Genomic DNA, 13,232 nt, shown 5'->3' on the forward strand with positions numbered 1-13,232 from the left:
ACACTACAATGAGACACTTCACTCTCCTGTTTCAAAAACACTAGTTTGCAATTAAATCATTCGGCATTTTTTAAATAATGGTTCAATGCTGCATGGGTTCCAGAAGAACTCCAACTGGATAACGGTAGCTCAGATTCAGTCTGGAGGTCTGTGAAGTGGTTCCTGTGCTCATGATATCTGCACCTCCACAGGGAAATGGTCACTGACGGCCTTCGCCTGAGAGAACAGACGAAGAGACACTTTAGAAAGTTTCCCCTTGTGGATACATTTTTTAATAGTTCCACTAAGCATACATGTCTCAGTTAAACATATACCAGGTGGTTAAGAATAATATTTAGTACAAAAAAATTGTAGGTTCAACTTAATGTTATAGCTTTCAGCTAAACTAATAAAGTCATGTGAAATAATAGTTCCCAATGTTCAAGCTTGAGTTCCTGTTTCTTGATAAGCAATGACTCATGACCTTTAGGTGTGAATGGTAAACATCGTCAGCAATAACAAAATGAAGCTTGTTGTAGACTCTCAGCTCGTTAACAAGACCTACTGTGTGACTTTAACTTAGTGTTTGAGTCTGTATCAATAATACATTTGATCTGGAACAGCTTCAGAACAACATCTCATTTTCTGTTAATGGTTGGTCACAAGAGATGGATATAGTCTATTATCCAGAGACTGGGTTATATCTGAGTTCAATCTGATGTCAGGCAGGTTTTTAATGTGTTGATAATAGATAATAACTTAAATAGGAAAAGGCATAAGACACTCCAGTGTTGGTGACTTTTCTGAACAGCAAGCACACAGATTGTGTTGGGTTGGTGGTCTGAGGGGTTAAGGCATGTGTCGTGTAAATGTATCATTACACTTTGACTTGTTGATTTCCATTTCAGTCAGACATATCACGTTTGAAATGTTTATTAACAGCAGCTTATAGTTTCAGTTTGGATCCAGCCTCACATCGAGCCATTCCCCCTGAGCTCCAAGGCTTTCCATGAATATATTATCTAGTGAGACTGCTCTGTGTGGGCCTGGGACCGGCCACAACGAGCCCACTACCCCCTAAGCACCTGGGCTTTGAGGGAAATATACTATTTATTTTGGGGTGGGAATCACGAGGCTCCCCACGATATGATACTATCGGGATACTTAAGCCGCGATACGATATATTGCGATGTTGACCCAATTTGTGTTCTTTAAACCTGAAAAGGAGATGGCATTGTTTTTGTTACTTTCATTGCGATTGTATAAATGTCTTAACGTAACTTCCTGTTTTATATAGACATGCTTTCATCTTGAAGGCGACCACCTTCTGTGGAATAGGTTTTCATGGGCTGTATCAATCAAATGACATAGATTGACTAGATGGCATCCTGTGTTCAGAATCAGGCTGACTGCCAGGGAGGTTTTCATATGCAAGAAATGATCTTTGCTGGATGAAGGTGGAAAGAGAAACACAGTGAGAGGAATGAAGTTGTAGAATCAGAGCCAATTTAGAACTATTATAAAAACTCTTTAAATAATTAATAAAAACTGTCTGCACTGATTTAGCGTAAATGCAATAACCTCCTCTCTCCAGGAGTTACCGACTTTATAGAACATCCCATTGCTTTGTTCTCTTTTAAAATGTGAGTGATTGCTATACACATGAATGCTAACCCTTCTGACGTTTGCCCTTCTGTGAGAATGCTGTTCATTGACTCAAGCAAACCACTAAATATTAAACTAAAGTTGAGAGTGATTGTCCGAGTTACTCTGGATACACATTGTCTTTCTCTTCAGTAGAAACTGATATCCATTTCCTATAAAAGATCTCTTGGTTAATGCTCACAATCATCATATTTCATTTACCTCACCTTTTATAAACACTACAATGAGACTCTTCACTCTCCTGTTTCAAAAACACACGTTTGCAATTAAATCATTTGGCTTTGTTTATTTTTTTTCAATGCTGCATGGGTTCCACATATACTCCAACTGGGTAATCCTATTTGGATTCAGGATGGGTTTTCGGGTCATATGGCCGGTCCTTTGAACCCCATAGGCCTTTTCCTGCAGTTTTTGGCGGCTTCGGCTCCCGCTTCCGCTCCCGCCTCAGTTTCCGCTTCGGCTCCCGCTTCGGCTCCCGCTTCAGTTTCCCCCCCCACTCTGGCTTCAGCTCCACCTCCACAGGGAAATGGTCACTGACGAACTTTGCCTGAAACAAACAGAGAAAACATTTTAGAAACTCAATTTCAATTAGTTGTTCTTCCAACTTGGCATACAGAACAAAGTCTCAGTTAAACTTCTAACAAGTGGTTTCTTTGCACAAGATGATTTTTTAGACCATCAAAAAACTCAATAGTTCATAAAAATCAAAAGAATCACAAGCTTTACTTAATGTAGTGATCATGTAATCTAGTTCCTGACTGTAGTGACTACTCCTGTCAACTCTCACATCTCTGCACGTCTAATAACTTCATCTGTTATCAGCTCAATATAACGACTCGCTCATCCACCGTGACATTAGACGTCAGAGCAAAGGAAACGTCTCTAAATTGCTGTTTTGTGTTCGTTGAATTATCCATGGCTCACATGGAATGATCATTAAGGTCTGATGCAATTTCAAAATGTCAAATATTTCCATTGATCAAATTCTGATCTTCTCTGAAATAATATGCAGTCATGCTTTATTTTAGTGACGTACACTTAGGCTGAATGACTTTAGTTAAATGAGTGAGATTCTAAATATGGCTCACATGGAGGGATTTGAGGTGTCTGATGCACTTTATCATTTGAACACATGTGTTTATTGATTGATGGTTAAATGAGTAAATGCTTCACATGTACTGACTTCTGAACATTTACATTTGTGTTGTTTCAATAAAATGCGTCTCTCAAACGAGATGCGCTGGTGAGGAAGATGTCGTATTTGAAGATCGAGATGAAAAAACCTTTTCCTTATGAATTGACTCTGCATGTAATCGTGACGCGGTCCAGTGTGAACGTACCTCCTCCTTCAGATTATATGCCTTCCTGAAGTCAAAGACCTCAGCTTTCTCCACTCCCTCGTTCATTTCAGTGGTGACGACAATCCTGCAGAAACAGGAAGAGAGGAGGGATTAAGAGAGTGTGTGTGAATGCAAGTGTCTCCATGATTATCTGTGTGTGTTCACCTGTCGTGAACCTGTACAGAGTTCACCATTGTAGTGGCAACGCCATTGATCAGCCAGTGGAAGCCCCTGTCGGTGAAGAGGCGGATATTATTCCACTCTTGGTCCTTGACATAATTGCTGCCTGCGTTGAAGTCTCCGAGCACCATGATGTTCTGCAGGCAGAGGGAAACGGCTCAAACTAATTATTTGAAACTGGATCAGAATAATGTCATGGTAATGGACAATCTAAAAAACACAAATGTAAACGCCCCCTGTCTAAATGTTGCTCTCTGTCGTCCACTCATTTTACACAGAAGAGGCTGTACTCCTCCCACGACCTGAACAAACGGCTCCATGTGAGTCATGATGGAGATTTAAGTTAATATTTAGAGATATTACGTTTTATTTGACAATTATTTTTGAATGATCTCTTCTTTTGTTTTGATCACATCGGCAGATATGGGCTTCCTGTGTGTGTGTGTGTGTGTGTGTGTGTGTGTGTGTGTGTGTGTGTGTGTGTGTGTGTGTGTGTGTGTGTGTGTGTGTGTGTGTGTGTGTGTGTGTGTGTGTGTGTGTGTGTGTGTGTGTGTGTGTGTGTGTGTGTGTGTGTGTGAGTAATTCTACGATTGTATTGTATGTCTTGTACGGGGTATTACATTGTTATTCCATTTTAGTTTGGCAGCATCAACCACGTCAACAAGGGCATCAATTTCTTGCACAGCGGAGTCCGGTTGGGTGTGAATGGGGATCAGAACAAATTCCTTACCTGGAGACCAGGAGAGAGAGAGGAGTGAATGGAGAGAGACAAAGACAACAGAGGAAATACCGCTAAAGTAAATGAACTTCATCAGATTCAACCACTAATACAAAAGCAGGTATTTTAAATGTGGCACTGACTCAGGTAGATGTGGCAGAAAATATTAAACCGACTGAATGATATAATTTTAAGTGGTGTTGGTGACGGACAGACCTCAGGATCTCCTCTCACACAAGTCTGGTGCTTAGTTCTCTAAAACAGGGGTTCCCAAACTTTTCAGCCCGCGACCCCCAAAATAACAGCCCCCCCCCCCCGGGGGCAGTGAATTAATTTCATTAATTAAAAAAATTAATCTATTTTTTTTTATTTTCTTATTTTCCATTTCCGTCGCGACCCCCACTTTGGGAACCCCTGCTCTATAATAGTTGAGATAATCTACATTTCCAGTGAAAGTCTCTCCTCTAATACCGGTCTCTGTGGAGGAAAACTCGACAACGAAGGGCGGTCTGTCGAAGACTCCTGCCTCGTCATCGTATTGGAAGCTGTCTTTCACGGACACCTTCTCCTTTCTGCAGAGGAAAGATGGAACTCTTAATTTTGAAGACGTCTCCAGTGGATCGAGTTCATGGACTCTTTCTCATGGTCACATATTCACACAACTCCTGGAGCATTTTCTATGCTGTTTACACTCTCTATCAAACACATATTTTCTCTTTCTGCTGATCTGGGGAATTAACAAATCAATCCATACAAACTGAATGTTGTGTTTTACCTGTAGAGGAAAAGGTATCTCTCCCTACGGTTGATGGTATCCTGGGGCAGGGGCAGGGGCAGGGGCAGGGGCTCACTGACGATGTAGCTGAACTGATCAGAACCTCTGGGGAAACACACACACACACACACACACACACACACACACACACACACACACACACACACACACACACACACACACACACACGCACGCACACACACACACACAAGCACACAAACACACATTTTTTATCTTGAATCATAATGTGAGTTCATGATCCGTCAAACTTTTTACAAACTTCTTCAAAAGGTCACCTTTAGTGCTGCTGCATTTGGAAAACATAACTTTTATATTGATTGATATTTCAATTCCAATATGAAAGGAAATATATGAATTGATGACAGTATGAAGTGTATCTGTATCAAGTCTATAGAATACTGTTTGTAGGCCAGGACTTCTCCACAACACTTCATTCAGATGTTTTCACTCGTTTTGCCAAATACTGAGATTACTGAGATTTGGATATTGCAGCAGTCAAGATAACATTTAGATGAATGAAGCAGCCCTCACAGTCTGCGTGTCTGTGTGATAGAATACTGTGTTTGCTCTTCATAAGTCTTACTGGTTAACAAGCGCCAGGAGTCTGTTGGGTACGCTCAGATCATTGTTGCAGCGGACCTCCTGGATCAGAATGATGTCATAACGTTGGACAATCTGAAAAAAAATGTATTCTGATTGGTCAATTCTGACAGAAGTACTAAAGGGAACAGCAGAAGAAGACAGACAGGAAGTAAACACTAAAGGGAACAGCAGAAGAAGACAGACAGGAAGTAAACACTAAAGGGAACAGCAGAAGAAGACAGACAGGAAGTGAACACTAAAGGGAACAGCAGAAGAAGACAGACAGCAGTCTAGTAAACGCTGCGCATGTGATGTCAAGTTGCTGGAGATGTTTCTTCATGTGTTTTTATATCTGCATCCTTTCTGAAGCTGCAGCGTGTTTCTCCTGATGGAAGAGTTTGGGGCCGTAGCAGCACGTTTACACCTGCTGGCCACCGTAGCTGTTTAGTGCTGCACTTCAGCATTATGTTTAAAATGACCATTACCTCACAAAACAATTATTTAAAAAGAAAAAAGGAACCTTAAACGGGAAGTGGGTTACTATTTGTCACTTGCTAAGATACAGTCAAAACAACGAAGAACAAATAAATATTAAATTCCAAATACAGTTTCAGACCTCTGTGATGGTTTTCATCGCTTCTTCGTATTCTTCTTTGTATTCTTCTTTGTATTCTTCTTTGTATTTTGGGGATTTTTTGATTCCGGATTTTGTGACTCCAAAGTTTTGGATGTTGAACGCTCCAATCAGCAGACAGGAGGTCGCATGCAGCAGGGCCAAGAAGAGACCCAGAGCACAAAGCAGACGCATCCTGGGACAAACAGGTCAGAGACATATATAGTTAGAAACACTTATAATCACTGTTGAAGCAGTTATCATTCTAAATCTTGACTGAAGGACAGATGGACAGTTAGCATGTAATAGTTATACTGTGATCCACCTGATCCTGAACGCAGTCTGTTCCCGCTGTTGGAGCATTTACTCAGGCAATGTCCTGAAGCACAATTTACTTTTTTACATTTCTACTCCACTACATCAAAAAGCCAGTATTGTTCTATTTCCTCCACGACATTTATCCACCTGCTTTTTACATCTGAAAGTATTTGTTAGAGCCATTTTCATTTCATTACTATGGTCTGAATGTTAGGCTTAATAATAATATAAGGATTTAGATTAAACTCTTAATCATTTATTTTTGTGAGTCACACTATGGTTTAAAGGATATTAATTTAAGGCTCACTTATTTGTTATGAAATGTGCGTCAGGTATCACGTGCACGGCTACATGCCTCTATATGGCAGGACAAGGGGACACAGCTGATGAGACGAGACGGGGAAGTACTTTGATCGTGTTCTTTTTGTTCTTGTTTGGATACTGATAACTTAGTTACTATGAAGCGAGGAAATGTGTCTTCCTGTTTCTATGCCGTCTGGACCAATGAATAAAGCTCATCTGATTCAACAACGACCTCCGCTACATTTCTTTGGAAACAAAGAGAGGCGCGTCAAAACCCACAACCCGACAGAGAGGTGGCTATTAGATGTAGACACGGATTAAAACGCCACCACAGCATTCATGTTTTCCTCCAGGTGAGTTCCCCATGAACTCTAAAGTGATGCAACATTACTCTCTTTCTAATGTCTCTGCAGCTCTTAGAATACTTGTCTTATTTAAAGCTGATCTACAGTACCTGTATGATTACATTTGTTCTTAGCGTGTGTCTTCATTGTTGATTTCACCTATTGTATTCAGACACAATGACCTTCTACACAAAGACAGACAGATTTAACATCAGCAAGATACCATCATTTCTATACAAAAGATAATGAATTGGGTCAGATGCAGTGAGTTCATTCAGTGATCAGTGAAGGAGCGTTCTCATACTGTTAGCTGTGGACAGCAGGTACTGCAAGAATCACACATGTATTCATTAGTTTATCTTATTGACTGACCGCGCTTTGCCCATTCTGTCTGGACTGTTTACATTTATTATATTTTGATGCTAATACTTTTCTATTTTTACTTGAGTAACATTAAAGGTGGGGTAGGTCATTTTGGAGAAAGCAGCTCGAGTGGCTAGAATTTGAAAATACACAGCCGGAAAAATCTGCCACTTCCTCACAGAGCCCCTCCTCCAACACACACGAACGCGCACATGACCAATGAGGGCAGAGATAAGTTTGTGCACAGATGGAAGGCTGACAGGCAGGTAGGCCATCCAGTTACTTTAGCCGGGCCGGCTCAGATGATTGGTCGTGCTTTTTACAGAACCACGGCTTCCACAGATATTTGTTTATGGATTTTTTGTCAAAGCACTTCAGATATTCATTGCTATCGGGATGTTAAGAGCATTCTATGGAATATAACAACAAGTGTATCTCGAGCCGGTTTCTCAAACGTACCTACCCCACCTTTAATGCAGGACTTTTACTGTATGCATACTCTGGTACTTTTACTTTTACTTAAGTACAAGATCTGAGTACTTCTCCCACCTCTGGACAGTAGTTACATAAGCTTCAAAATCATAGGTGCGCTCCGGTACTTGTAAAATGATCACTACACCCTGCATATAACACAACATCAAAGAAAACCAAACCAATATCAAAAATATGTCCTAATGAAAGTACAGCTTTAACCTTAGGGTGTTTTAACTTTCATGTACATTTTAAACACAATATACAACTTCTGCAAGGCTTTCCTGAGTTAAGGGTATTCTTACCTTATCCCAGGAGATGAGCAGAGTTCACAAAATAAAGGTTAGGTTTCTCAGAGAGACCGAAGTTCAAAAGTAAGAACCCAAATCAGCCAGCTGCCTTAACACAGAGCATTTATACTCTCCCCCCCTCTCTTTCTAAGTAACCCGCAATGTCCCTTTAGTTGTCTTTACTTGGAAGGGAGTTGTCATTGTGGTAACACTCAATATTTTTCATTAAAAAACAAAACAAACTAGAATGCTCTTCAAAACCAGAAATGGGTCTATTGCTTCCTCTTTAAAAATGACCATGAAGATATGTGTTCTGTATTTACTGAGTGGGAACTGTGAGACCAGATAAGAAAGTTCCTCATGTTCAAGCTTGAGTTCCTGTTTCTTGATAAGCAATGACTCGTGATCTTTAGGTGTAAATGGTAAACATTGTTAGCAATAACAAAATGAAGCTTGTTGTAGACTCTCAGCTCGTTAACAAGACCTTCTGTGTGACTTTAACTTAGTGTTTGAGTCTGTATCAATAATACATTTGATCTGGAACAGCTTTCAGAACTACATCTCATTTTCTGTTCAGAAGGTGCTCGATCAGGTCGATGAACACCAGGTTCCCACAGGACATCACCAGGTGACCCAGAGCCATGATGGTCCTCTGCAACAGCCAATCACAGGAGGTCAACAACATCGAAACAGACTTAATATGATTGGCTTTGAATAAGGTTCAATGGTTAGTTGATTTGTACAGCACATTTTAAGACACAGAGGCAATTCAAAGTGCTTCACCTTCAACACATAATAATTCAAAACAAAACAAACACACAATCAAAAACCAACAAAAAATTAATAAAAGCGATAAAATACTGGCTGCAACTAAAAGTGCAACGATCAGGTTGAAGGATCTCAGGATAGGCTGCATTAAAAAGAAAGGTTTTTAACGTTGATTTGAAAGTGTTGGGGCGGACCTCAGAGTTTCAGTCAGTTTGTTCCAAGCTTGTGATTAAATAAAAACTAAAAGCTGCCTCGGTGAATGTAGTTCTGACTCTGGGGACGAGGAGTAAACCTCCTGAAGACAAGAGACCTCTGGCTCTAACAGTTGGCTCTAATTCATTCTGAGAAATAGGAGCGTCTTGCATTTCTTAGTATGAACTCATAAGTATGGAGACAGTCTTTAAAAATCTCAAAATGAACATGGAGATGTGATTGATTTGCATTCCCTCTTTTGAAGCTTCACCACTGTGGCGTTTTTTACCAGAGACAGCTGTAGTAGGGGCGAGAGCATCAAAGAGATGTGTAGATTTAGACATGAAATTGTCAACCAATTCACAAACAAAGTTTGAAGTGGAAGAGAAGGCCTGAATGAACAACATGCTTGTGTTCTCTGTGATGTATCGTTTTGTGATTATGTGTGGTTGCCTCTTAAGGGAAACACTGATATCGATCTGAAAGAAGATACAGAAGTGGTCTGACAGACTAACGTCTGTGACCAGGATGTTTGAGATCTGAAGACCTTGAAGACCTTTGGTTATAAACAGATCAAGAGTGTGACCCAATAGCCGCTTTCACACCACGTACTTTGCCGTACTTAGTGCCCAGCACTTATTACCCCATGGAACTAAGAGCAGATCGCGTTCACCCCGGAACAAGTTCCCTGAGGGAGGATTAGGCAAATGAAGCCGCTGACGTCACTTCTTCTTCTTCTGCTTTGGGTTTACTGGCAGGCCGCAAACAACTTCACTGCGTATACTGCCGCCCGAAGTCCCCGGCCGGAAGTCCCCGGAGTTGGGGACTGGCTTCAGTCGACCAGCAGCTTCTACTGAAGCCTTCCGAGTAAATCGCCAGAATGCCGACACCTCCTCATCTCCACCGCTCCCATGTTTTCTTTTGTGTTGCCATAAATTAGTCTCTCTCCGTTGTTGCGTGGGGCTAATGCTAATGCTAATAATGCTAATACCAACAAATACAATGGCGGCTTTTTCGGGGCGTGGTTTGCAATTCGCCCAGTCAATCGAAATTGGTACTTTTTTCTCCCCAGGATAGTACCACCACTCTAGCAGGCACTAAAAATGGGTGTAAAAGTTCTCGGAACTAATTCTCTTTTTGGTGTGAACGCAAAATTCCAGGCACTAACGGAAATAAACGGGAAAAGTACGAGTAAGAGTCCGGTGTGAGCGAACCTAATGTATTAGGGGGCCCTTTCACATGCTGGATGAGTGCATAGCTTTCCAGGTTATTTGCTAATTCAATAGCACTACTGTCCATGGGGTGGTCAGAATGAATGTTTAAGTCACCGACTACGAGTTTGGAGTCAAAATCAATGCAGATGAGTGACAATAATTCCGATAAATCATCAAGAAATGTTGCTGAATATTTTGGTGGTCTGTAGAAAAGTAGGACCAGTGATCGACAAGAGAAATTGAACTGAACAGCCAGATATTCAAAAGAGGGAAATGATTGCATTGAAATGTTCTTACAAAGAAAACTATTAATAAACAATTCAAAAACCACTCCACCTCCTTTCCTGTGTGCTCTGTTCTCACCCGGAGCTGTTTCGATGAGAACAGCTGCAGGGTGTTTGTCATCTAGCCAGGTTTCAGTTAAAAACATAAAGTTAAGTCTGTGGTTGATAATACAATCATTCATTATAAGTGACTTGCCTGCCAGGTGTTAAGAACAGCCAAGCTCAATGAGCTTACTTGAGTCTGGACTTATGGAAACAGGTATGAGGCTTGCACAATTTATTTTAGGGGAGGGCAAGCTGGTGACCTTTTGTTGTTGAGAACAGGGACAGGGAGTTGGCTTTATGTTTGCTGGCTCCCCTTTATGACCATCAGGGCCAGAGATAAAAACGGATTTGTTGCATTCCTTCAGTATTTTAAAAAGACTTTCAACATCCTGCTTAAGTACCCCTGATTGTTAGTATCTTGTAGTTTGTGCAGACGTGGATCACAATGGTTCTGGCTTGAGGATGCGTCATCAGAAGAGACGGGATCTTTTCAACCAGGTCCAAAACCCCGGCACCGGGGAAGCAGTATGTTGCAGCAGTCTTGAATCTAATATTAATATTAATAATAATAATAATGGATTTATTTTGTAAGCACTTTTACAGGTGCTCAAAGTCGCTTTACAGAGATAGTGAAAAGAAAAGAACAATAAATATATATAGTTGAAGTCAAATTAAAATCAAGCAATATAACAACAATCACACATGAGTGAGTGTTTTGAAGGTGGTGAGGTCAGGGCAGTCTCTGATGGGTTTTGGGAGCGAGTTCCAGAGGGAGGGGATAATATTCCAGACTATGAGTCCCCAATGATCAGTGAAGCAGCAGGAGGCGGCTTTGGGGTCTGAGCAGAGTCAGGGGATGTCAGATGGGCACTGAAGGGTTTGCAGCCGGGTCGTGAAGAGGGGGTGTTTTTCCAGAGTTTTTGTTCAACACAGTAACATATTGTGTTTTGAAAACCTTCTGAGTTGAAGAAGAAGAATGGGAGGGATGGAACCCTCTTTAATGGTCACACATGCAGAGCACACAGCACACACAGTGACATTTAGCCGGCTTTTAACCCATCCTAGTACCAGGAGTCTACTAGGAGCAGTGGCGAGCAATGGGAGTGGGTGTGGGAAGAGGGGTGTCCGGTGCCTTGCTCAAGGGCACCAAAGCAGGGCAGGAGGTGAACTGGGACCTCTCCAAGTAGCAGTCCACACTCCATATTTAGGTCTGGTCGGGGACTTGAACCGGCGACCCTACGGCTCCCAGTCCTCTCTTTCTAAGTAACCCGCAATGTCCCTTTAGCTGTCTTTACTTGGAAGGGAGTTGTCATTGTGGCAACACTCAAAATATATCATTAAAAAACAAAACAAACTAGAATGCTCTTCAAAACCAGAAATGGGTCTATTGCTTCCTCTTTAAAAATGACCATGAAGATATGTGTTCTGTATTTACTAAGTGGGAACTGTGAGACCAGATAAGAAAGTTCCTCATGTTCAAGCTTGAGTTCCTGTTTCTTGATAAGCAATGACTCGTGATCTTTAGGTGTGAATGGTAAACATTGTTAGCAATAACAAAATGAAGCTTGTTGTAGACTCTCAGCTCGTCAACAAGACCTACTGTGTGACTTTAACTTAGTGTTTGAGTCTGTATCAACAATACATTTGATCTGGAACAGCTTTCAGAACTACATCTCATTTTCTGTTCAGAAGGTGCTCGATCAGGTCGATGAACACCAGGTTCCCACAGGACATCACCAGGTGACCCAGAGCCATGATGGTCCTCTGCAACAGCCAATCACAGGAGGTCAACAACATCGAAACAGACTTAATATGATTGGCTGTGAATAAGGTTCAATGGTTAGTTGATTTGTACAGCACATTTTAAGACACAGAGGCAATTCAAAGTGCTTCACATTCAACACATAATAATTCAAAACAAAACAAACACACAATCAAAAACGAACAAAAAATTAATAAAAGCGATAAAATACTGGCTGCAACTAAAAGTGCAACGATCAGGTTGAAGGATCTCAGGATAGGCTGCATTAAAAAAGAAAGGTTTTTAACGTTGATTTAAAAGTGTTGGGGCGGACCTCAGAGTTTCAGTCGGTTTGTTCCAAGCTTGTGATTAAATAAAAACTAAAAGCTGCCTCGGTGAATGTAGTTCTGACTCTGGGGACGAGGAGTAAACCTCCTGAAGACAAGAGACCTCTGGCTCTAACAGTTGGCTCTAATTCATTCTGAGAAATAGGAGCGTCTTGCATTTGGTAGTATGAACTCATAAGTATGGAGACAGTCTTTAAAAATCTCAAAATGAACATGGAGATGTGATTGATTTGCATTCCCTCTTTTGAAGCTTCACCACTGTGGCGTTTTTTACCTGAGACAGCTGTAGCAGGGGCGAGGGCATCAAAGAGATGTCAACCATCAAAAGAGTTTGAAGTGGAAGAGAAGGCCTGAATGAACAACGTGCTTGTGTTCTCTGTGACGTGTCGTTTTGTGATTATGTGTGGTTGCCTCTTAAGGGAAACACTGATATCGATCTGACTGAAGATACAGAAGTGGTCTGACAGACTAACGTCTGTGACCAGGATGTTTGAGATATTAAAGGTCTATTATACTGTTTTTATCAATATACTATAGGTCTCAGATATATCCACATTACACAACATGTTACTTTTATCCAAAGCAACTTACATACTCAATACTGTGGACAATTTGGGGTGAAGTGTCTCAGGGACACAATGACATGCTGACTGCAGTGGGGATTGAACCCTCTGATCCT

General features: G+C 41.2%; 1 protein-coding gene across 2 annotated transcripts; it reads right to left on the reverse strand.

The window, feature by feature from the left end:
- Positions 1-1,910: 1,910 nt before the first annotated feature.
- Positions 1,911-8,193, reverse strand: LOC307014147 (deoxyribonuclease-1-like). Of its 2 annotated transcripts, none has more exons than XM_079641904.1 (9): positions 7,978-8,193; positions 5,877-6,075; positions 5,262-5,353; positions 4,658-4,762; positions 4,354-4,454; positions 3,785-3,894; positions 3,150-3,301; positions 2,985-3,069; positions 1,911-2,191 (listed from the first exon to the last, which is right to left on the reverse strand). In XM_079641904.1, the coding sequence occupies exons 2-9, from the start codon at positions 6,066-6,068 to the stop codon at positions 1,982-1,984; spliced, it is 1,047 nt and encodes a 348-aa protein (XP_079498030.1). In that variant the 5' UTR covers positions 6,069-6,075; positions 7,978-8,193; the 3' UTR covers positions 1,911-1,981. The 2 variants fall into 2 exon arrangements, with proteins under 2 accessions (XP_079498030.1, XP_079498029.1); XM_079641903.1 differs by having other exon boundaries at positions 5,877-6,069; positions 7,978-8,192.
- Positions 8,194-13,232: the final 5,039 nt, after the last annotated feature.

This window comes from Notothenia rossii (assembly GCF_949606895.1).
Source record: "Notothenia rossii genome assembly, chromosome: 8".
Classification (NCBI taxonomy): domain Eukaryota; kingdom Metazoa; phylum Chordata; class Actinopteri; order Perciformes; family Nototheniidae; genus Notothenia; species Notothenia rossii.